We start from the raw sequence: 24870 nt of genomic DNA on the forward strand, positions 1-24870 counted from the left end.
TTCAGCAATCTCCCCCGCTGAGCTATTGTGTTCTGACAGGGGGATGGCCCCCCACCAGAAAACTCAGATCAGAGCTCTCTTCCATTGGCTGAGAGCGCTGATCGGGAGTTGGACAGCTGTTGGTTTTTTAGCATGCACGTCCGTCAGAAGCCGGCTGAATGGCCGGCTTCTGTTGGACAGACTGACATACACACTGGCCGAATGTCGGGCTTTTTATTTTTTTTAATTGGCTGTTGTCTCCCGACATTCAGCCCGGGTGTACAGGGATTTAAATTGTAATTTCCAGAGATTCAGCTGTATCCAAATTTCCGAATGGGCATAGTAATGAATGTGAACAAATCCCAAAAAATTTATAATGATATTTTCAGATTTATTTGAATCATTCAGATTCATTGAGAAGGTGGTTGTTAAGGTGTGGGTGACCGCTGTGTCCTTATCAACCATGACTCATCTGCTGTGAACCGGATTCCCCACTGTCAGCAGAAAGTAAACTAATCAAGTGCCGTTAAAAAAAAACAAAAAACGTGAGTCCCCCCCAAAATCCTTATTTGAACATGCAGCCTGGCAGACGAGTGCCCCCCCTCCACGTTAATGAGGACAACGGCCTCTTCCCCACAACAATGGCCCAGTGGTTAGGGATGACTTATCGGAATCCTGGAAGTCCTCTTTAACAAGGAGGCCCCCAGATCTTAGCTTCCTCTAAGTGAATGAGTATGGGGTACATAGTAAAAGGTCAAAAGTAAAAAAAAACAGAGACAGTTTTTGACAAGCCCTTTATTAAAAAACCTAGGTGAATCCACCCCTATGTTTACCTGCCATTCAGTGACGGGACACAAGACTGGTCGTGTTTATTGGCCAGCAGGCATTCATCGTGATTGATGTTGGCTCTATTTGGGGGGGGGATTTTTTTTTTAAGGGTGCCTCCAGAGTCTGATACGTCACCCGCCCGCACCCCCACAACCACCAGTCCAGGTTTATGGGGAAGAGGTCCTTGTTCTTATCAACATGGGAACAAGGTGCTTTAAGCCCCTCCCATGTAGATGGTTCAGAGGGGCCAGCTCATCCTTCTCCCTTTCCTGGCCTACGCTCGGATAAGTGTCCGGTATGGATTTTAGGGGTACCCCATTCCATTTTTTTCTATTTTGGTTTGAGATTTTCCTTAAAACCTATACCAGAACTAAGGGTCTGGTATAGATTTTTGGGGGGAACCCACATTGTTCTTTTATTTCAATGGAGGTGTGGAGTTCCTAACCGACACTTGTTTTGTTTACATTCTGCTGACAGCAGGGAATCCCGCTGACAGTAGATGAGTCACGGTTGTTAAGGACGTGGCGTCCTTCTGCTTCTTAACAGCAAATCTTTTTCTAATGAAATTAACCAAATACTGAAGTTATGAAGCAAATTTCCGAAAACAAATAGGGTCTATTAACAAATGCATCCACAATGAATTCTACAATTAGGGAATGCATTTAAAAATGAAACTAAACAATATTTTCCAGCATGCACATGTCTAACAACAATCAAATTGTTCAGCATGAATATTAAGAGAGTAGCTAGAAGTCTGTCAGTCCACAAATAGCTTATCTAAAATGATTTATTTTCCCAGATCTCTATTGTTGGGAGAAATAGACAAAGAAGAAAAAGAGAAACTATGGTATTACTCCCAACTTCAAAGTTTGTCCAAGCGCTTAGAGGAGCTGCCCCAAGTGGAAACGGTATGCATGGAGACCTTTATTAAAAAGTATATAAAAAATATCATGCACATATTAAATTTAGAGGGTTAGAATCTTTGTCAAGCTTTGTCAGGAACAAATAGATGCAAAAACCTGATAGAGGCAATAACTCTTAACCACTCTGTCCTAAAATTTAAGAAATTGGATCTGTGTACTTTTCCACTAAGATGCACACAACTGTAAACTGTAATAGATTATATTAGTAAACTGTAAATACTTTAAGTATATATAGTAATGCTAATGTAGTGAACCACAGTTGTCAATTGCCAGTTGTGTTTTACCATATTGTGCAGTTCAGCAACAATGGGTCCCTGAAAGTAATTTTAAAGGAATGGGTATCTACTCTTCACAGTTCTCTCTGATCACCATTTGTATGTTCAGTTCTCAATGCAGATTGACCTGATCCGTCAGCAGCTAGAGTTTGAGTCTCAGCACCTGCGCTGTGTGTTAGAGGAGAGATTTGGTACAGCAGATGAAATGATGCAAAGAGCACAGGTAAGGTCTAAAAGTGTCAGATAACAGTAAAACAGAACAAAAAGCATTACATAAACCATTTACGGTACATGATGCTCTGACAAGGATTGCTTTTTTTTCCTTGTTGAACATTGAACTTGTCCAAAAGCATATGAATATGATTGCCTTCTCTCCAATTACAGTGCCTTGAAAAAGTATTCATACACCTTCAAAATTTCCACATTTTGTCATGTTACAATCAAAAATGTAAATGTATTTTACTGAGATTTTATATGATAGACCAACAAAAGGGGGAACATAATTGTGATGTGAAAAGACAATGATAAATTGTTTTCAATTTTTTTTACAAATAAATATCAGAAAAGTGTGTCGTGTATTTGTATTCACCCCCCCCCCCCCCCCCCAATCAATACTTTGTAGAACCGCCTTTCGCTTTTCTTCTTGGGTATGTCCAGCCTTGCACATCTAGAAAGTGACATTTTTGCACATTCTTCTTTGCAAGATAGCTCAAGCCCTGTCGGATTGGATGGACAGTGTCTGTGAACAGCAATTTCTCAATTGGATTTAGGTATTATTGCTCACATATATTTCAGTTTTGAGCCAATTACCTGGAACAACACCAGGCTAATGAAAACCAACTACTATGATTCAATCGAGGAACTGTGAAGTACCATAATTGGCTCAAGGCCAATCCATCTGTAACCCTGATTGCTATGCTCGATGAACTGGTCATGGTCTGGTTCTACCAGTGTGATTCTCTCACAAGCCCTATGGCAAAATTTTTTATAACGTATTACTTGAGGTGCCAGAAGATTGCCTCTATTTAGGAGGCTGCATGTTAGTGGACCATGTTGCAGACAGTCCCTCCTGGATGACAAATGGGACTATTCAACCCAGTTTAGCCTCTTTAAGGCTGCTCCCTAGTCCGTTGATCTGTTAATATGATAGTGAGTTACCCAAAGGATCCAAGTGGCCCCCACTGCTCATTTACCTAAATTTGGGTTTTGCACGGTGCAGGGACCCCGGACCCCTACCTTATCCCTGGATCCAGTTTTGACCAGTTATAATGAGAGACTGAATGCACTACGCATGTATGTGAGAGTGCGGCCCTGTTGTGATGTGTATGTGCGACAACGTTGTCCACTGTTTTTAATCCTTGGTGTCTGGATGTATGGGCTATTTTACCCAATATACTTTTTGCTAATCGATTAACACAGTGCTCGACAAAACCCGGTCGCCAGGTCGCATTGGCGACTAGAATCAGCGACCTTGCGCCTGGGGCAGCATAGCTGGGGGTATCCCGTCTCCGTGGACCCCCCCCCCCGCGCGATCGCGTCGGGCCGTGCGATCGCGTTGGGCCGCGCCGCAGGCGGCCGGGAATTGAGCCCCCGGCTTTGAGGCCTTCTGTGATCCTATGGTTCCTTCTGGAATCTGGCGCCCTCTTGTGGTGGCCGTTGGAATTACAACCAACAATGCTAATTGATTTCCTGCCAGTCTTTCTCCATCCCTTTACTTAGAACCCCTAAACAAAACAAACAAAAAAAAAAAAAAAATATATATATATATATATATATATATATATATATATATATTTTATTATTTATTCTAACACCCTAGAGAGTAAAATGGTGGTCGTTGCAATACTGTCTGTCACACCGTATTTGCACAGCGGACTTACAAGTGCACTTTTTTTGGGGAAAAAATTTTTATTTAATAAAAAAAAAGACAACAGTAAAGTTAGCCTAATTTTTTTTTTTTATATTGTGAAAGATAATGTTACGCCGAGTAAATCGATACCCAACATGTCACGCTTCAAAATTGCGCCCGCTCATGGAATGGCGACAAACTTTTACCCTTTAAAATCTCCATAGGCGACGTTTAAAAAATTCTATAGGTTGCACGTTTTGAGTTACAGAGGAGGTCTGGGGCTAGAATTAATGCTCTTACTCTACCGATCGCAGCGATGTGTGGTTTGAACACCGCTTTCATATATGCGTTCGCTTCTGCACGCAAGCTTGGCGAGACAGGGCGCATTTAAAACATTTTTTTTCTTATTTTAACTTTTATTTTAATTTTTTTCACTGTTCTTTTAAAAAAAAAAAAATGTGTGTCACTTTTATTCCTATTACAAGGAATGTAAAAATCCCTTGTAATAGAAAAAAGCATGACAGGTCCTCTTTTATATATGAGATCTGGGGTCAGAGAGACCTCACATCTCATATTTACACTAAAATGCAATTTAAAAATGTCCCTCTAAGAGCTATGGGCAATGACTTGGAGACAGGTGGGGGGCTGGGGGCTATCTTCCCCTCACTCGCCTCCATGTCAGGCCAGGGACAGGTCCAGATCGCCGTCACGGACCTGGCTCCTAACTTTTTTAGCTGGCTCCTAGATTCCAAGCAAATTTGTCAACCCCTGGATTAACATATTTCAATACAGTTAATTTTTTCTACATCCTGTGGTTGCGTGGTTTATTCTCCTTATGAAACTCCTGTAAGGTGAGGTATCCTGTAAAAGGTCCCTTCTACATTGATTTTTAGATTTCTATTTCGTTGCGGAGGTACCCCGTCCAAAAGGATGTATCAGGTTAATTAATTAATATTAATAGATTCCCAGAATTTGGGCTATGGCCCTCCTATAAAGTTTTTAATGTTTGGTGGATTTAGGGCTGGACCTTGACTGGGCCATTCTAACACATGAATATGCTTTGATCTAAACCATTACATTGTAGCTCTGGCTGTATGTTTAGGGTCGTTGTCCTGCTGGAAGATGAACCTTCGCCCCAGTTTTAAGTCTTTTGCAGACTCTAACATGTTTTCTTTTAAGCTTGCCCTGTATTTGGCTCCATCCATCTTTTCATCAACTCTGACTAGCTTGCCTGTCCCTGCTGAAGAAAAGCATCCCTACAACATGATGCTGCCACCACCATGTTTTATGGTGGGGGTGTGGTGTGTTCAGGGTGATGTGCAGTGTTAGTTTTCCGCCACACACAGTGTTTTGCTTTTAGGCCAAAAAGTTCAATTTTGGTCTCATTTGACCAGAACACCTTCTTCCACATGTTTGCTGTGTCCCCCACATGGTTTCTCGCAAACTGCAAATGAGACTTCTTATGGCTTTCCTTCAACAATGGCTTTTTTCTTGCCATTCTTCCATAAAGCTCAGTTTCGTGGAGTGCACGACTAATAGTTGTCCTGTGGACAAATTCTCCCATTTGAGCTGTGGATCTCTGCAGCTCCTCCAGAGTTACCATGGGCCTCTTGACTGCTTCTCTGATTAATGCTTTTCTTGCCCGGCCTGTCAGTTTAGGTGGACGGCCATTTCTTGGTAGGTTTGCAGTTGTGCCATACTCTTTCATTTTTGGATGATGCATTGAACAGTGCTCTGCGAGATGATCAAAGCTTGGAATATTTTTTTAAAACCTAACCCTGCTTTAATCGCTTGCTGACCAGCCGCCATCATTATACTGCGGCAGGTCGGCATGAACCAGTGAACCGTCGTAGCTATACGTCGGCTTGCGGGATCAGGTTAGCAGGCACGTGCGGCACCCGCTGCACAGCGGGGGTGCTGATGCTCGTTGCCGATGGACGTGATGACTGCCGGCCATGACCGATCACAAACATGAGGGACAGAACACGGAAGTGTGTGTTTAAACACACAAATCCGTGTTTTGTTCTGAGAGCAGTGATAGATCGTGTGTTCCTATTAGCTAGGAATCATGATCTGTCACTTACTTTAGCCAGTCCCCTCCAACTTCAGTTAGAATCACCTCCCAGGGAACACAGTTAACCCCTTAATCGCCCCCCCAGTGTTAACCCCTTCACTGCCAGTGAAATTTTTACAGCACTGATCATTGTATAAATGCCAATGGTCCCAAAAATGTGTCAAAATTGTCCGATGTGTCCACCATAATGTCGCAGTCATGATAAAAATAGCAGATCGTTGCCATTACTAGTAAAAAAAAATAATAATAATAAAAATGCTATAAATCTATCCCCTATTTTGTAGATGCTATAACTTTTGCACAAACCAATCAATATACACTTATTACGAATTTTGTTTACCAAAAATATGTAGAAGAATACATCTTGGCCTAAACTGAGAAAAAAAATTGCTTTAAAAAAAAAAAAAAATGGGGATATTTATTATAGCAAAAAATACAAAATATTGTGTTTTTTTTCTAAATTGTTGCTCTTGTTTTGTTTATAGAGCAAAAAATAAAAACCGCAGAGGCGATCAAATGCCACCAAAAGAAAGCTCTATTTGGGGAAAAAATGGCCCAGTCATTCAGCAGCCAAATCTTCTGGGGCCCATCTTCACGATGCTCTTTGTTCACTAAGGATCTATAACAAACCTCTGAGGGCTTCTTAGAACAGCTGTATTCAAACTGAGATAAAATTACACACAGGTGGACTCTATCTACAAATTAAGGGACTTGTGAAGGCAATTGGTTCCACTAGATTTTAGTTAGGTATTTAGGTATTTAGTTAGGTATAAGAGTAAAAGGGGCTAAATACAAATGCATGTCACACTTTTCAGATATTTATTTGTAAAATATTTTGAAAACCATTTATCATGTTCCTTTCACTTCACAATTATGTGCCACTTTGTGTTGGTCTATCTCTATCACATACAATACCAAAAAAATAAATGCACGTTTTTGGTTGTAACATGACAAAATGTGGAAAATTTTAAGTGGTATGAATACTTAACAAGGCTGTACTTCAGTATCTGAAAACAGAAATGGGACAAATTTATATACAAATGAAATTCTTTAGTAGTCTACCAATGGAACGTCAGTGGTTCTTTTGGGGCAGGGGCAAAGAGGGGACAATTTACTATGCCAGCAACGGGTTAATGAAGAAGGTGAGAGTAGAGTATAGAATAGAATAGAATATAAATATAGAATATAACTATAAAACACTATTTGTGCTGCTGCAAAGTATTTTCTAAGGTTGTGAATGCCTAGGACTCCAGCAGGTTATCAATGATATAGGATATTGCTGGCTAATCTTGGCCTACTGGAATTCATGTTGACTTTCAATATTTTCTCATGCTATGTTCATAAAGCTACTGGCTAGGTATGGACCCTGAAATAGTAAAGAAATTTGGGTATGTTTGACACTCTAATTAAATACATACCAACTAAACCAGGATATTGTGGGAGATTGCCAGGCAGAAAGCAAGCCTGACAGTTATTTAACCACTTTCAGACCGGACCATTTTGCTGGCTTAAGACCAGACCACTTTTTGCGATTCAGCACTGTGTTGATTTAACTGACAATTGCACGGTCGTGCGACGTTGCTCCAAAACAAAATTGCCGCCTTTTTTTCCCCACAAATAGAGCTTTCTTTTGGGGGTATTTGATCACCCCTGCGGTTTTTATTTTTTGCGCTATAAACAAAAAAGAGTGACAATTTTGAAAAAAACGCATTATTTTCTACTTTTTGCTATAATAAATATCCCCCAAAAATATATAAAAAAACATTTTTTTCCTCCGTTTAGGCCGATACGTATTCTTCTACATATTTTTGGTAAAAAAATCGCAATAAGTGATTATTGATTGTTTTGCGCAAAATTTATAGCGTTTACAAAATAGGGGATAGTTTTATGGCATTTTTACTACTAATTTTTTTTTACTAGTAATGGTGGCGATCAGCAATTTTTATTGTGACTGTGACATTATGGAGGACACATCAGACATTTTTGACACATTTTTGGGACCATTGTCATTTATACAGCAATCAATGCTATACAAATGCACTGATTCCTGTGTAATGACACTGGCAGTGAAGGGGATAACTAGGGGGTGACAGTGTAGGGGTTAAGTGTGTCCTAGGGGCGTGTTACTAACTGTGGGGGCGTGACTATGTGTTAGTGAACACTGATCTCTGCTCCAATCACAGGGAGCAGAGATCAGTGTCACTTGTTGCTAGGCAGAACGGGCATATGCTGTTTACTTCCGCATTTCCCCATTCAGCCTCCGCGTGAGACGATCGCAGGTATCCCCGCGGCGATCGAGTCTGCGGGACCCGCGACCGGACTCACGGGGTCCCAACCGGCGGCACGCGCGCGATGGCACGGCGGCAATTTTAAATGGACATACCTGTATGCCAATTTGCCTGTCCGTGCCATTCTGCCGACGTACATCGTCGTACGCCGGTCGGGAAGTGGTTAAAGTGGATGTAAACACAATTCATGAAATTTGAGCTGGGAACATATATACAGCATGTAGTGTTTACTTATCTCTCGCCAGAGTTCCTGTGTCTTTCTTCTGTCCCATAGCTCTGTTATCAGCCTGATAACTTCTGACAAATTCTCCAACACAGGAGATAAAAGCAGCCTGAAGTTTGTGTCGTGGGAGGATGCTATAAATAGATTAGCAGAGTGCTGCTCGATTCAGAGCAGAGCTCTGCACATTACTTCCTTCCTTTTGCCAATGAGTTGTACCTTTCCTCCAATCAACTTTCTTGGCTGTATGCCAATAATTTACTCCCAGTGCAGAACAGGAAGAAAAAATCTCTAACAAGATGCGCACTTTCTAAAGAATATATAAAGATGAAGACAGCAGATATACATGTAAAACTCATTTAGGGAGATTTGTTTCATCTGTGTATTTATATGTGAGGGTTTACATCCACTTTAAGTAGGGAAGGATATTTGGAGTTTGTATAAGGAGGTGGATCCCCAAATAAGGTAGGGCTGTAGCCCAAGTGAATTTATAGGTTTTGTTGAAGAGATTTAGGGCTCAAATGTAATGTTCATGGCTTTGAATAATACCCATTTCCAAAGAAACCAAATATAGTAGAAATAATGTTTGTTTTGAGAATGAAGACCTCAATGATGTAACTGCTTATTTCTTGCTATAGGATTTCGTATGACCATAACTTAGAGTCTACTTATTACACAAACCTTTTTGCAGTATAGAAAGTATAGAAAGTGCACACACTCAATTGTTTTGTGAAAGAATTTTTCCAAAGTGGAAATTTATAAAAAAAAATCATATTAAAGCTTAACTCTGTGTTTTAATGAACTTTAAGTAATTCACTAAAGCAACTTTAATTGATGTTTGATTTTTGATTAATAAGTGCACAATTTCCCAGACAGTTTTGATTTTTTATATGTATATTGGATTTATTTATATATTGTAGTTACATAAATAATTAGTCAGGTTGAAAAAAGACACAAGTCCATCTAGTTCAACCATAAAAATAAATAAATAAATAATAATATCATACAATCCCATATACCCAATCCTATACCCATAGTTAATCCAGAGTAAGGGGGGCAAAACCCCAGCAAAGCATGATCCAATTTTCTACAGCAGGGGAAAAAATTATTTTCTGATCCCCCGAGAGGCAATTTCCCTGGATCAACTTTACCTATGAATGTCAGTACCGAATTATATTATGTACATTTAGGAAAGAATCCAGGCCTTTCTTAAAGCAATCTACTGAGCTGGCCAGGACCACCTCTGTAGGGAGTCTATTCCACATTTTCACAGCTCTTACTGTGAAGAAACCTTTCCATATTTGGAGATGAAATGTCTTTTCCTCTAGTCGTAAAGAGTCCCCCTTGTCCTCTGTGTTGGCCGTATAGTGAATAACTCAACACCAAGTAACATAATATGGACCCCTGTATATATTTGTACATGTTGCTCATATCCCCCCTTAATTGTAGTGCAGTGTAATTTATTTTTTAATAATTTTGCAAGGTTGGTGTATACTTTGTGGTAGTGCTGTCAGTTAAATTGGTTGGTGTATGGTGAATGCAGAAATTTTCTATACATTTTTTATACAAGTAAAAGACCCGCTTTAATGCAACACACTTGTGTTAATGAAGTGATAATAGAGTGAACTCAGACTTAGCCCTTGTACACACGATCGGAGATTCCGACGGAATGTGTCCGATCGGAGCGTTTTGTCGGATATTCCGACTGTGTGTGGTCTGCATCGGACTGTTTCCGTCAGAATATCCATCGGACCAACTTTTCCAACTTGCCAGAAATATTTTCCAACAAAATGCTCCGATCGGACATACTCCGATCATGTGTAGAGAATTCCGATCGGACAAAGTGCCACGCATGCTCAGATCAAATTCCTACATCAAAGATATTGGCTACTAGCCTGAACGTAGTCTCATCATAGCGAAATTACGTCATCACGTTCTGAAAGATCGGATTTTCCGACAACTTTGTCCGACCGTGTGTATGCAACAGTTTCGGACAAGATCTGTCGGACAAAATCCGACGGACAAAATCCGACGGATTTGGTTGTAGGAATCTCCGACCGTGTGTACAAGAGCTTAGGCTGCTTTCACACTGGGGCGGGAGCAGCGTCAGCGGTAAAGCGCCGCTATTTTTAGCGGCGCTTTACCGTCGTTTTAGCGGCGGTGTGCGGGCGCTAGCGGGGTGGTTTTAACCCCCGCTAGCGGCCGAAAAGGGGTTAAACCCGCCCGCAAAGCGCCGCTGCAGCGGCGCTTTGCCGGCGGTATTGCCGCGGTGTCCCATTGATTTCAATGGGTAGGAGCGGTATAGGAGCGGTGAATACACCGCTCCTTCACTGCTGCAAAGATGCGGCTAGCAGGACTTTTTTCACCGTCCTGCCAGCACATCGCTCCAGTGTGAAAGCCCTCCGGCTTTCACACTGGAGTTAAAGGGGCCGTTTTTTTTCAGGCGTTACACAGGCGCTATTTTTAGCGCTGTAACGCCTGAATACCGCCCCAGTGTGAAAGCAGCCTAAGTGTCAGTAGGGTGATAAAAAAAGAAGAAAAAAAAAGAAAAAAAAAAGATTTGGTGTTGGCTGGGTGAAAAAAATGTATTAGTGTCAGATGAGGATAAAAAAAAAAAAAAACATTCAGTGGGGGTGGGATTTGGTGAACAGTGGGCGTGGGGGAAAGACATTGATGGTCTGTAAGGATAAAGCACTTACCACTGCAGAGAGTGTCCAGCACTGTTGCTCTCTCTTGACCTCCTCCTGCCACAGGAACTAGGAACCTGCTATATGTGTCAGGCTTGAGATCAGGCCACAGGACAAAAGAGTTGGAGTTGAGTGCTGGAACAAATGTTCCTACGTTCAGGTCCGAGAGACAGCTCATACCTTCAGGACACCGGCATTGTGCTAAAATCTTGGGGCAGTCCTGTGGACTCTGATGGTTTGGGGCATTTCCTTTCTAGGGTACAAAATGTATTTCTGAGGCTTTGAAACTTGCAGTTGACACTGTGCATGGTCTCTGAATGTATACAGCATATTAAATACAGGCAGCCTAAAATGTGTGTGGAATCTGATGTTACATACAGCTAATTTCCTGACAGTTTTCCAACTTTTATTACTGACAGTAACTTTCAGTGCCAGTGTCTGGGTACTTTTTCCCCTGATGACTTACATAACACAAAGAGAAATGTTCTGGAAGCTGGAGGCATTTATTGTACACAGGAGGATATACAGAAAACAAAGACAGTCCCTGCATATTAATCACATACAGGTACTCCTCACTTAACGACCAGGTTCTGTTCCAACAACCAGGTCGTTAAACGAATTGGTTGTTAAACAAGGATTCACAAGAAATCAATATTTTAAACATTCTTAACTGCTGTACTGTACTGTATTGTGAAAAAAAGTTCTAAACACAAAACTCCAGCTCAATAACGTTGTTTTAATTTGCATAACTACAGAACACAAATGAAAATTCTGTACTGTACAATACAATGATACAGTACAGTACAATGAGATGGTCGTAAATCCGAGCAGTCATTAAACAGGTAAGTCGTTAAATGAGGAGTATCTCTATACACTCAATGCGCCAGGATGAATTAATTCTGGTCATAGATTTAAAGTACATGTCAATGGAATTTCATGCATTAGGCAGAAATCTTACTCAAGTAAGGACATTACGGAAAGCAACTACACAAAACACAACTTATATTTATGCCCAGAGAGATTTCATGGTCTTCAGATTGTATATTTGATTCTTTAACTTCAAAGCTTTCTTGGGATCCATTAGAAAACCAAGAACAGAGGAGTGCCTTTATTTAATCAGTTTCAGATATAATATTAAGGTTTATGATGATCCATATATACAGTAGCATAAAACGATGTATTATATGTCAAAGAGATTTCTAGTCATCTTTTTTTCCCTCAAACCAAGTTCTATATTAAGTGTCAAATGCTAAGTGGTCTCTAGTGTATAGCACACATAAAATCAGACCAATCAGATAAAGTCATTTGTTTCTGTTACATACAATATCTCACAAATATGAGTACACCCCCTCACATTTATGTAAATATTTTATTATATCTTTTCCTGTGAAAACACTGAAGAAATTACACTTTGCTACAATGTAAAGTAGTGCGTGTACAGCTTGTATAACAGTGTAAATTTGCTGTCCCCTCAAAATAACTCAACACACAGCCATTAATGTCTAAACAGCTGGTAACAAAAGTTGGTTGGAGACCGAGTTAACAAGGGGCTTTCCTTGCGACTCTAGTCTGAGCACTCCTGAATGGGGTGGCTGAATTCCAAGGCTCAAAGAAGCATGGGTGCCTGTAGATTGGTAGCAAGTGACTGCCATAATCAGGGACATAGTCAAGGTGAGCCAGGTTCATACACGACGAGGCAGCAGCATGGTCAGGAAGCAGGCTGAGGTTAGTACCAGGGAAGCAAGCAGAGCAAGGTCCAGTAGCAGACCGAGGTCAGCCCCAGGGAAGCAGGAAAAGAATAGTCAGAGATAACTCAAGGTCAGTATCCAGAATCCACAGAGCAAGGTCAGGAACAAGGCCGGTCAGCAACAAAAGATCAGTCTGCAAAGCAGGAACACAGGAACAAGGATCACAAGGAAGCTAAAGAACATCTAGCGATTAGCACACACCAGGACAGACTTTAAATAGGCAGCTTGGCACCAATGCACGGCGATGCGTACTGGCACGCACAAATGCTCCTATGTGTCAGTGCACGCTAGATACTACCCCAAGCTCGTCTGTGTGCTGCTGCATGTGCACGAGCATTAGTTGCACGGGACAGAAAGAAAGCCTTTCCAAATTGAGGAGGAGAGTCCATATTTGAAATTTTTTACCAGAACATGTGCCCCATTTAGATGTTTCCTCCCCCTGCTGTTTTGGTGAAATTTCTTCTCACTTTCTCTCCCAGTAACAACTTATCCATTGGTATGCTCATGATTTTAACTTGGTTTTCTCCTGTTAGATTCGGGCTTCCCGTATGGAGCAGATTGAGCAACAGCTGGAAGAAATGCAACGAATGGAACAAACTTTAGAGGTAAAACATTTCTTTTTGTGAATGAATTCACTGGTTCTCATGTAATTTAACATAAATACAGAATTAAAACAGGACTATTGGTGTAGCAAGGTATCAGGCCTCCTTTAGTCTAATGTTAATTAGCAGATTCCAAGACTTCTATAGGTAGACAGCCATGCAGGGAAAGGCACCCAGCAAGACCCACATTTAATTTAATTTTAAAGGCATGGAGGGTGTAATGCAAGATAGATTCATGGGAGACAGACACTTCTTGAATTCAAAGATATTTATTGTCTCCTCAACAGAACTGTGGGAGAGAGTGTTCAGGGCCAGGACACCCTTTAGTAGTTGCAATGTTAATTAGCAGACTCAGAGACTTCTATAGGTAGATAGCCATGCAGGGAAAGGCATCCAGCAAGACACCACATCTGCACTTGTAGGAGCGCTGTCTGCTATGGCAGTGATCTTGAACAATTTCTAACGAACGTTACAATGAACTTTACTTCCGACACAATCTCCTATTGTAGATCTTCACTCCTCTGAGTGAGCTCCCAGTCTCTCTCACTAGACTTGCTGATCCATTGCCACTGGATCTCCTGAGCTCTTCCAATCTTCTCTCTCTCAGTATCTTCCTCAAGCGTCACCCCCGCTTCCCTGCTGGGTCCATAGCTTGGCATACAAGATACTCCTCAAGCATTACCCAACTGGCCTTCTCGGTCCCTGGCTTGACACACAAGGCTGCTCTGCAAGTGTCACCTCCGCTGGCTGGGTCCCTGGCTTGACACCTGCTGAAGTTTCCTAATTCGTTCCCAGTTGGTGAGAATACTGCTCTGTTACTTGCTTCAGCTACTCAAGGTGGTCCCTGGTAATAAGGTGGATGGGCCCTTAGTGGCGACAGCTTTCCCTCTACCTCCAACCGTGACAGGTTCTCCAGCTGGCAGAACTGTCACTTGTGGTTGGATTACAAGCCGCAATCCCAACCCTACGCTGCTGTCTTGCTTCTGGATAAGCCCTCAGACAGCGTAGCAGCCAGATGTCCCCGGGAAAGGCCTCAGGCTCTGGCCCGGGGCAGCACAACACACGTCCACCGAGACAGCCGTTCAGGTGGTACTGAACCACGATCACCTGACCTCACCCAATTAAATAGGCTCTCCCAGCAGACCAAGGGACGTAAGAAATTCCCTGCCCATTAGCTGAGATACCTCAGTTATTCCTAATCTGTCCTTGCACTGCCCTTGTCTTATCTAATGTCACCAGATACTCGGCCATCTAGTGACAGAAGAGAGAAGTGCAACAATCCAAGATTTAGGGTGGAATCAATTGATCCCCTATCAATCGGCCAATGCGACTACACCTGGCAGGTTAATTTACTAGCAGCCCTGCCTAAACATCTGTGTGCTACATCAAGATCATATGTCACTTGCCCATTTAATCCTATTTAAAGTTGCCATGCACAATATTAATTTCTTTATCGTACATCACGGGACACAGAGCAGTCATAGTAATTACTATGTCGGTTTTACGCCACCTATAGGTGAATGGACACTGGCACATTCAAAAGACAGGAAGTCCCTCTCTATATAACCCCTCCCATACAGGAAGTACCTCAGTTTTTTCACCAGTGTCTCAAGGTGATAGTTACGGTGGATTGAAGTACTATAATAAGGACAGCCCCGTCTGAGAAATCCTTGGCAGGATTAAGGGGCTATGCAGTCGGATCCATTCAAGGTGGCAAGAGAAAGGCCAAGATGGATGGTACCCGAGCCTCAAGAAAGAAATAGAAGCAATGTTTTTGCCTGTCTTTGGAGGGCTGGACCCTGGGATCCAGGCCCTTGGATACATAACTAAACCAAAGGTTGTCCTGTTAGGGTGCTGTACAGGTCCAAGGGTGTGGACCCCAGTATGCAAGAGGGACCCGGTCTTTGAAGGTCCGTTTGAGACCTGGCCCGCCGTGGTGGTATTCAAAAGGTCATTGGTGGCATAATACACATGGTCCTTTATCCGTTTCCAAAATGATCTAATCGTTTTGCCAACGTAGAAGGCTCCACATTGGCAAAAGATAATATAGATCACACCCCTTGTTTGGCAGGCAACATGATGCCATAGGGTGTGAGTATGGCCATTAGGAAGGGGGATAGAGGCCCCCTCCATCAACAGATGATAAAAATTACAGGTGCCACATCGGAACAACCCAAGTTGGTCCCTTTTAGTTTCTGATTTGTGGTACCGACTGTGTACTAGGTGATCTCTGATCGACCCCGTGCGGCGAAAGGTGATCTCAGGTCCCAAATAGTTAGCAAGTGTAGAGTCTGTGGATAATATGTGCCAGTGTTTTTGAATAATAGATCATATTAATTGATGTTGCTCAGAGTACGTTGTTATTAGCTTTACTACATTGGAATCAGTCTTTTTAGGTTTGGGGAGCAAGGCCACATTCCTAGGATGAACTAGGGCTTTATTAAAAGCATTTTTTTAGAGATGTCCTGCTGTATCCTCTAGTCGGTAAATGTTCATAAAAGGCAGCTTCCTGCTTAGTATGCCTCATTGGAACAGTTTTGCCCCAGGCTTAGGTACTGGCCAAAGGGGATAATTTGGACCCGAGAATGTGTGTGTGCACTTGATGCGTGTAATATCGGTTTCCCAGTGGACTTGTGATAAAGTGATGCATTGATAGTGCCATCCGTTCCAATGTTGATGGCAATATCAAGAAAGGCAATTGTCGTTGTACTCAATTGCATCGTAAACTTGAGGTTGTACCCATTGGTACTAAGCATTTTCATAAACTGATCCAGCGCCTCCACTGGCCCCGCCTACAGCATGAGAACATCATCTATGTAGCGGAACCAGCACAAAACCTTGGCCAAAAGCTCCACAGACTCCTCTCTTGAAAACAAATCACGTTCCCACCCCCCCAGGTATAGGTTCTCATAGGAGGGCACACAGCATGTGCCCATAGCGACACACTGCACATGGAGAAAGTGGGACTCATCAAAAGAAAACACATTCTTGGTCAAAATGTGAGATAACAGTTGTAATACAAAGTTGTTAGGCCCTGTGACTTAGGTCCTCTTTCCCCCAAAAATCTGAAGATGACCTCAATGCCGTAATTATGTGAAATGGATGGATAAAGGACCTTAATATTAGCTACGGCTACATAGCTACAAGAGAACATCTAACGGGTACCGTCAGGCTATCCAGAGTCCGAAGGAGGTCTGAAGTGTGATATACGAGGGCAATGTGATTACATGAGGACGAAGATATTTATCAACAAACTTGCTAGCTCTCTGGGTCTTGGAACCTACTCCCGAAACGATCGGGTGTCCTGGGGGTATAAAAGATTTTTATGTGTTTTGGGGAGCGAATAAAAGGTAGGGGTCTTGGGATGTGGAACCTGTATGCCCTCAAAAATCTGTTTGGGGATCAAGCCATCGGCAAAGGCGGAAAAGCAATGGTTTCATCGTACTGTTGATTAAATCTAGTAATGACATCTTCCGATATTGGTTTGTACCAGGATCGGTTTTTCAAAGATGTCCCAACACATATTTCTATATTGTAACTTGTCCATTACTACCACTTTTTCGCCCTTGTCTGAGGGCTTGATCACCAAACAGCAATTCTCACTAAGGTCCTGAAGTGCAATCCTATGTGCACGACTAAGGTTGTGGCTAGGGGTGCAATGGATCAAAAGACTCACGGATCGGATCGTTCCTTGGATCAGAGTCACGGATCGGATCATTTTTCGGATCAGCAAATAATAATTTAATTTGCAAAAACCTGTGAAAATTCCACCACCATATAGTCCCCACTGTAATATCCACAATCTCCCCCACTGTAATATTGGCTGGGCACGGCTGGGTATGGCTGAGCATAGCTGAGTATGGCTGGGCACGGCTGAGTATGGCTGGGCATGGCTGAGTATGGCAGAGTATGGCTGGGTATCGCAGAGTATTGACAGGGTATTGGCAGGCAGGGTATTGCTGAGTATTGGCACGCAGGGTATTGCTGGGTATTGCTGAGTATTGACAGGGTATTGGCAGGCAGGGTATTGCTGAGTATTGGCAGGCAGGGTATTGCTGGGTATCGCTGAGTATTGGCAGGGTATCACTGAGTATTGGCTGGGTATCGCAGAGTATTGCAGGGTATCGCTAGAGTATTGGCAGGGTATCGCTAGAGTATTGGGGTATTGCAGAGTATTGCTAGAGTATTGGGGTATTGCAGAGTATTGGGGAATTGCAGAGTATTGGGGTATTGCAGAGTATTGCTAGAGTATTAGGGTATTGCTAGAGTATTAGGGTATTGCAGAGTATTGGGGAATTGCAGAGTATTGCTAAAGTATTAGGGTATTGCAGAGTATTGGGGTATTGCAGAGTATTGGGGTATTGCAGAGTATTGCTAGAGTATTGGGGTACTGCAGAGTATTGGCAGGGTATTGCTGGGTACTGCAGGGTATGGAGGGATGGCTGCTTCCATCTCAGGATCTCTCCCCTCCACTGTACAGGTTAGTACAGAGAGGGGAGAGAGGAACCGGTTTGTTTACAAGTGATCGATCCGTCGGAGCGATCAGTGTAAACAGCCTGGATGTAGAAAGATGGCCGCCGCTTCGGAAGCGGATCGCGGCATGTGCCGATCCGAGCAGGGTGACCCGTTCGGATCACGGATTGGTGACGATCCGTTGTACCCCTAGTTGTGGCCCATCGGTTTAGGAAAGGTGAGTGATTCAATTTCCTTAATTGTTGGAGTAAGAAAAGTCCAAATATTGGAGTTGGTGTATAAAGAGGGAAATTTAGTAGACTTTTTTTTTGACCGCATTCCCCAATGAGTTGATTTCATTCTGGTAACAGGTCAATTGAACCCGGAGACCCCTAGCTTCATCTGACTCCTGTTGGGTTACCTGTGTTAACCCATCCTCATTCTCCTCCAATAGGAGGACCAGATATCTAAATTCTCTGAATTCGGACACTATGAAATCCTTCCATATCTCTTGATTGGCAGCCTCAGTTTGTTTTTCTGGTCTATCCTTATCAAACATATATTTATAGGTAAACTTCCTAGCAAGAAGATAGAGGTCCTTGATCACATCAAATCTTTTTGGAGGGGACTTAGGACAAAAACTGAGACCAAGTTGCAATAGCTCAATCTCAGTAATACTCAAAGAATATGTGGACAGGTTAATAACCTCCAAGTTTGAATGAGAAACAACAGATTCCACATTGTAAGGGACACAAGGAGATAAAGAGGGAGGGGGAGAGGAACACCCGACCAAATTGAGGTACGACCTAGTGGTTTTAACAATGGATAAAAAATGGTCAATACGTCACTTTTGAGAGTCTTTCCTTATCGCCACCACTGTAGCCACAGTCGAAGGTCATGATATGGCAACGGATTGTGCAGCATCAATGATTTGGGACCGAGTATCTAGTTCAGTTTTAGGTGTCATAGAAGTTGTAGCAATAGATGTGTCAGAGGACATACCTCATATCCCGCATCTGAGAACATAGAGATACCTATATTCACCAATGAGGTGGCATCCCTAGGTGCACAGTCTGTAAAATTGTTACCTGTTGGCAAAGTAGGGTCATCCACTAATCGTTTTTTATCAGTACCTTTTTGATACCCATCAAACAGGTACTGTGGTCATTTTTTTGAGCTTCGACTCCTTTCTTGTCTTTGATTTGAGGTCCGTGATTTCTGTGAGACATGGGAATTAGTGGAGGAGTCTAAACCATAGCTTTCTCTCTAGATTTATTAAATACATGGCTCCTCTGGGGGCCTGCATATTTGCGGCCACCCTGTTGGCCATTGTTTTGCGGCCAATTATAAGCATACTTGCCTGCAAAGGCTAATTTGTCTTGTGATAGTTTATCCTCTTTTTTTTTTGGAGCAATTTTCTAGTGAAAGCTTGAATATGTTCCTTAAGGCGTGTGTCAAAAGTGACAAAATCAGGATTATTTAATATTAAGGAGTTTTCATTGTAGATTTGTTTTATTTCACAGTCTACTAGTTTGAGTTCCTTCATATAATATTCTATCATTAAATCCATAATTTCTTTGGAACATTGCTGAAGATTAAGTTCCCATCGGGTCTTGAGATCAGGATCAAGTGGCCAAATGTTCGGGAACACCTGTACAACGTATTTAATATGCCAGAAGAGACTAGCTTTTCGTTCGAAAGTTTGTAAAAGTTTCTGATATACAATTTCCATTTCTACATCCTTACAGTTAGTGAGAGAGCATGTCTGCTTAATACCCAGCATGAAACCCTCACAGTTGTTTCCTATAAAGTCAAAGATTCCAAAAATATAGCAATACTATCAAAAGAAAACAAAAAAAAAGAAAAATCAATAAATTGATACAACACATAATGTGCATATAAAACACATTTAAGACAAATAATCAGGTGGATCAATAAAATTAAAATACAGTATGATTCACCCAGAGTGCGTAAACAAGGAAAATGGTGTTTGCCACCCTAAATAGTAATAATAAACAGAAAAGAAGCGCACTCACATAGCCACATCCGTAAATTGAGGAAATAAACAAGAAAAAAAAGGTGTACTATAACAGTAAACCTAGGTCGGCCTTTAAAGGCATAGGAAACAATGAAGAGGTATAAAAATAAACACTATTATTCACATTAAGGGATTTCTTCTGAGTAGCGAATGCCTTGCCTGTTTTTTTCACCACTAGAGGGTGTATTGTAACATACCTGGTGTTTACTTGTCATGCTTTCCAGCTCCCCCTTTTTTTTGTGTCTGGCAGCGCTCCTTTGGAGACAGCATTACCCCTCATCCTGGTCTGCCAGTTGTCCGCTGAAAGGCCCTGGGACCCCCCACGGTAACGCAGCCCCTCTCTCCACCCCCAAGATATCCCAATAATGGGACCGTCTCATCCACGTGCACACTCCGCAGGCACAGGCTCAGTGGCTATAAAGTTTGTGACTCTGTGAAGAGTCCGGTGGCTAACAGAGGGACACAGAGCATACTGGGGCATATAAGCACTGTATAGGTGTGGATTTAAAGGCATGCCTACTGGGCATTAGGCTGAGCAATGATAGTGGCATTTTTTTGCTGGACTACAGCTCAGCAGTGGATGCATATTGTAAGTACCTCTGCATTTTGTGCTTAGGACTATGTCTTCCCAAAGGAAAGGTGGAGGAATACAGCAGGGAGGAGCGCATAGTGGCTACATCTAACATTTCAGTCTCTGCATACGTCACTAAAGACGATTTGGCTTCAGCGTTATCTGGTTTGGATGGAAAAATAGCCAACATGATCGCATCTGTCTCCCTGTCTGGGAAAAACGCGAAAGGTTCCCTTCTCCTCCTCCTGACCTTCCAGTATTGGAACAGGAATGGGCAGATGACATTGCGGTGCCATTGGGTGACCGGGAAGAAGGGTCATCAATAAATCTCAGAGGAGCCATTCTCAGCCTCGCAATCCCAAAAACTGCTAGTCCAATCCCTCATGGAATTGGTCCATTCTGCATACAAGTTGCCCCAAGCGGAGGTGGCTGAGGCCCCTTTTTCTTCTTTGGGTTCTTTGAGGCCTTCACAGGGCCCACATGCTTTTCCTTTACACCCACTGCTGAAGCAAGTAATATATATGCAGACTGGGATCACCCAAATAGGTATTTTGTTCCTCCTAGAAGAATTTCTATTCTTTATCCCATGGAGGATAAATTCACTAAGAAGTGGAATTTGCCAGCAGTGGATGCTGCTATTTCTTCTGTGAATAGGAGTCTAACTTGTCTTGTAGACAATGTCCAGGTTTTCAAAGATCCAGCCGACAAGAAGCTGGAATCTTTACTAAAAGCCTCCTTTTCTATAGATGGTTCAGCAGCACAGCCTGCAGTAGCAGCGATAGGGGTTTGTCAGTCCTTAAAAGACCAGCTCAAACAAGTCATTAAAGGTGTCCCTGCTGAAGGGAAAGCAGCTCACGAGTTAGCGGAGCTGCCAAGGGCCTTATGTTTTTCGGTGGATGCCCTTAAAGATTTTATTCAACAGGTGTCATGCTTTGCCCTCTTATCTGTGCATATGCGCAAAATTCTCTGGTTGAAGCATTGGTCAGCTGAATTGCCGTGCAAAAAACGATTGGAAAGTTTTTCTTTTCATGGGGAACGGTTGTTTAGACGACTTGAATGAGTATATCCAAGAAATTTCAGGTGGTAAGAGTGCCCTTTTACTGGTTAAAAGAAGGTTTATTTAAACGTTCTTCTTCCCCGACACCAGGTGCTGCAGCCTCCAGTCAGCTGTCGGGTTAAAGAGGCCAAGCACAAGGCCAGAAGAAGCCCAGGGGGCAGAATCATGCAAAACAGAGTCCTAAGGCCTCCTTATGAAGGGGGGCCCCCACTCGGTCTAGTGGGGGGAAGGCTTCTGCAATCTCTAGGCTACAAGCTAGAGTTTCGGAAGTTTCCACCATTTAGTTTTCTAAGATTGAATGTTCCCAGAGACCCGTTAAAAAGAAGGTTCTTTTTCTAGGCACTGGACCAGTTGACATCACAGGGTGTAATTACAGAAATCTCAGCAGAGGAGCAGGGCATGGATTTTTATTCGAATCTCGTAACGGTGCCAAAACAATGGAGATGTCAGACCCATTCAAGATCTCAAAGATCTAAATCAATTTCTAACCGTCCACTCCTTTGATGGAGTCAATACGATCAGTCGTATCCACTCTGAGGGGATGAGAATTTCTAGCATCAATAGACATCAAAGATGCATATGTGCCAATTTGCCCCGCTCACCAGAAATTTCTGCGATTCGAGGTGGAACAGCGTCATTTTCAGTTCATGGCCCAGTATTAGCAAGATCAATGCCCTGTACACACGGTCGGACTTTTTGATGGAAAATGTGCAATTGGATTGTGTTGTTGGAAATTCCGGTCGTGTGTGGGCTCCATCAGACTTTTTCTGTCAGAATTTCCAACGCAAAAAGTTTGAGATCTGGATCTAAAATTTTCCGACAACAAAATCCGATCGTTTAAATTCCGATCATGTGTAGACAATTCCGACACACAAAGTGCCACGCATGCTCAGAATAAATTACGAGATGAAAGCTATTGGCCTCTTTATAGTCCCGTCGTACGTGTTGTACGTCACCTCATTCTGAATGATCGGATTTCCCAACAACTTTGTCGCACGTTTGCAACACAAGTTTGGGCCAAAATCCGTCTGAACAAAATCTGACGGATTTGGTCGTCAGAATGTCCGACCGTGTGTACAGGGCATTAGGGTCCACGGTATATTAGTAATGGCATAACTAGACGGCCTGCTGCTTGTAGATCAGTGGGTTGCACGGCTAGACCGGAGTGTGTTCAGTATGGTCAAGTATTTGGAACACCCGAGTTGGATTCTCAACCTATAGAAGTCAGCCTTACAGCCAGTAAGAAGGCTAGAATATTTGGGTCTGGTCATAGGCACAGTCCAAGGAAAGGTCTTTTTGCCTCAGACGAAGGTCAGGGCTATAAGAGATCTGGTCCACATTGTCATGGGAAAGAAGGATCCCTCCATTCACCTTTGCATGAGGTTGCTAGGGAAAATGGTGGCGTTGTTCGAAGCTATTCCCTATGCCCAATTTAATTAAAGACTGTTGCAAAACAGTATTCTGTCTGCTTGGAACAAGAGGATCCAAGACTTGGACTACCCTATGTATCTGTCCCCAAAGGTGTGCCAGAGTCTCAGTTGGTGGTTGATAGCCAGAAATTTGCAGAAGGGGAAATCCTTCATGCCGGTAGCCTGGAAGGTAGCCTGGAAGGTAGTAACGATGGATGCCAGCCTCTTCTTGGGCTGGGGAGTGGTTCTGGAGAAGGCCACTGTCCAGGGGAAGTGGTCAGAGACCGTAAAAGCCTCGCCCATCAACATTCTAGAGATTCGGGCAGCACGTCTGGCTCTAATATCCTCGACTTTCAGGTTGCAGGTTTGTCCTGTCAGGATACAATCCACCAAGGGGGTACCAGGAGTCAGGCAGCCCAAAGGAAGGTGGACTATATTCTGACATGAGCAGAAAAGCATGTGCCTTTTCTTTCAGCCGTCTTCATTCTGGGAGTGGAGAATTGGCAGGCAGACTTCTTGAGCCGCCAACAATTGTCTCCGGGGATATGGTCCCTGCATCCCAAGGTTTTTTCTGCCATATGCCAAAAGTGGAGTATCCTGGACATAGATCTGTTGGCGTCCAGGTTCAACAAGAAGTTGGACAGCTTTGTGTCAAGGACAAGGGATCCCTTCGCATTCGGGACAGATGCGGTAGTAACCCCTTGGGATCAGTTTTAACTGATATGTGCTCCCCACAGTTCAGCTGCTACCACGGCTTCTACGCAGGATCAAGGAGGAAGGGAAGCCGGTGATACTGGTAGCCCTGGCTTGGCCCAGAAGATCCTGGTATGCAGAGATCATAAGGTTGGCAGCAGAGAGACCGTGGACTTTTCCATCCCGTCCAGACTTGCTTTCCCAAGGACCGGTGTTCCATCCTGCCTTACAATCGCTAAATTTATCAGTTTGGCTATTGAAGCCCAAATTTTAAAGGATCCAGGGCTTTCCGGCTCAGTGGTGACTACCCTGATTAATGCAAGGAAGCCGGCTTCTAGGGACATTTTTTATAGGATCTGGAGGTCCTATATTTCCTAATGTGAAGCCAAAAGATGGCATCCTCAAAAGTATGTCATAGGAAGAATTCTTGCCTTCCTAATTGGGGGTAGAAATGAAGCTAGCCTTGGGTACCATCAAGGGTCAGATCTCGGCCTTGTCAGTATTTTTTCAAAGGCCACTTGCTTCGCATTCTTTGATCCAGGCCTTTATACAAGGGGTAATTCGTATAACTCCGCCAGTCAGGCCGCCATTGGCCGCCCATGGGATTTGAATTTTATTTTCTTGGTCTTGCAAAGACAACCCTTTGAGCTTTTGCGCCATATTCCCTTGATCCTTTTGACAAGGAAGTTTTTTTTTTATGGTTGCAGTAACCTCGGCAAGGAGAGTGTCAGAATTGCTATATTTTTCCTGTAAAGAGCCTTCTTAATTATTCGTAAAGACAAGGTGGTGTTTAGTCCTCACCCAACCTTTCTGCCTAAGGTAGTGTCCAGTTTCCACTTGAACCAAGATGTCTACCTGCCTTCTTTTTTCCCAGAACCTCGCTCTACAGAAGAAAAATTGTTGCATTCTCTCTATGTGGTGAGAGCTGTCAGCATCTATCTGAAAGTGACAGCTCAGATGTGCAAGACTGATTCTTTCTTTGTGCTGGCAGAGGGGCCCAGAAAAGAGCAGGCAGTGTCAAAATGAACTATTTCACAGTGGATTCGTCAGGTTACAATTCAGGTTTATGGATTGAAAAGATGGGTTCCACCTTTTCAAATTAGAGTGCACTCTATCAGGGGAGTGAGTGCTTCCTGGGCAGTGTGACACCAGGCCTCTATGGCTCAGATTTACAAGG

General features: G+C 42.9%; 1 protein-coding gene across 2 annotated transcripts in view; it reads left to right on the forward strand.

Annotated features, from left to right (window-relative positions):
• Positions 1-24870, forward strand: part of APC2 (APC regulator of Wnt signaling pathway 2) — a 105910-nt gene that overhangs the window by 51605 nt on the left and 29435 nt on the right. The window contains exons 6-8 of one of the 2 annotated variants that reach the window (XM_077475999.1): positions 1607-1715; positions 2115-2228; positions 13405-13476. In XM_077475999.1, coding sequence (XP_077332125.1) covers positions 1607-1715; positions 2115-2228; positions 13405-13476 — 295 coding nt within the window. The remainder of the gene's footprint in view (positions 1-1606; positions 1716-2114; positions 2229-13404; positions 13477-24870) is intronic. The other variant, XM_077476000.1, reaches the window with a different exon arrangement.

Source organism: Lithobates pipiens, unplaced genomic scaffold, assembly GCF_037356315.1.
Source record: "Lithobates pipiens isolate NorthernLeopardFrog02 unplaced genomic scaffold, aLitPip1_a1.2 Scaffold_13, whole genome shotgun sequence".
NCBI lineage: Eukaryota > Metazoa > Chordata > Amphibia > Anura > Ranidae > Lithobates > Lithobates pipiens.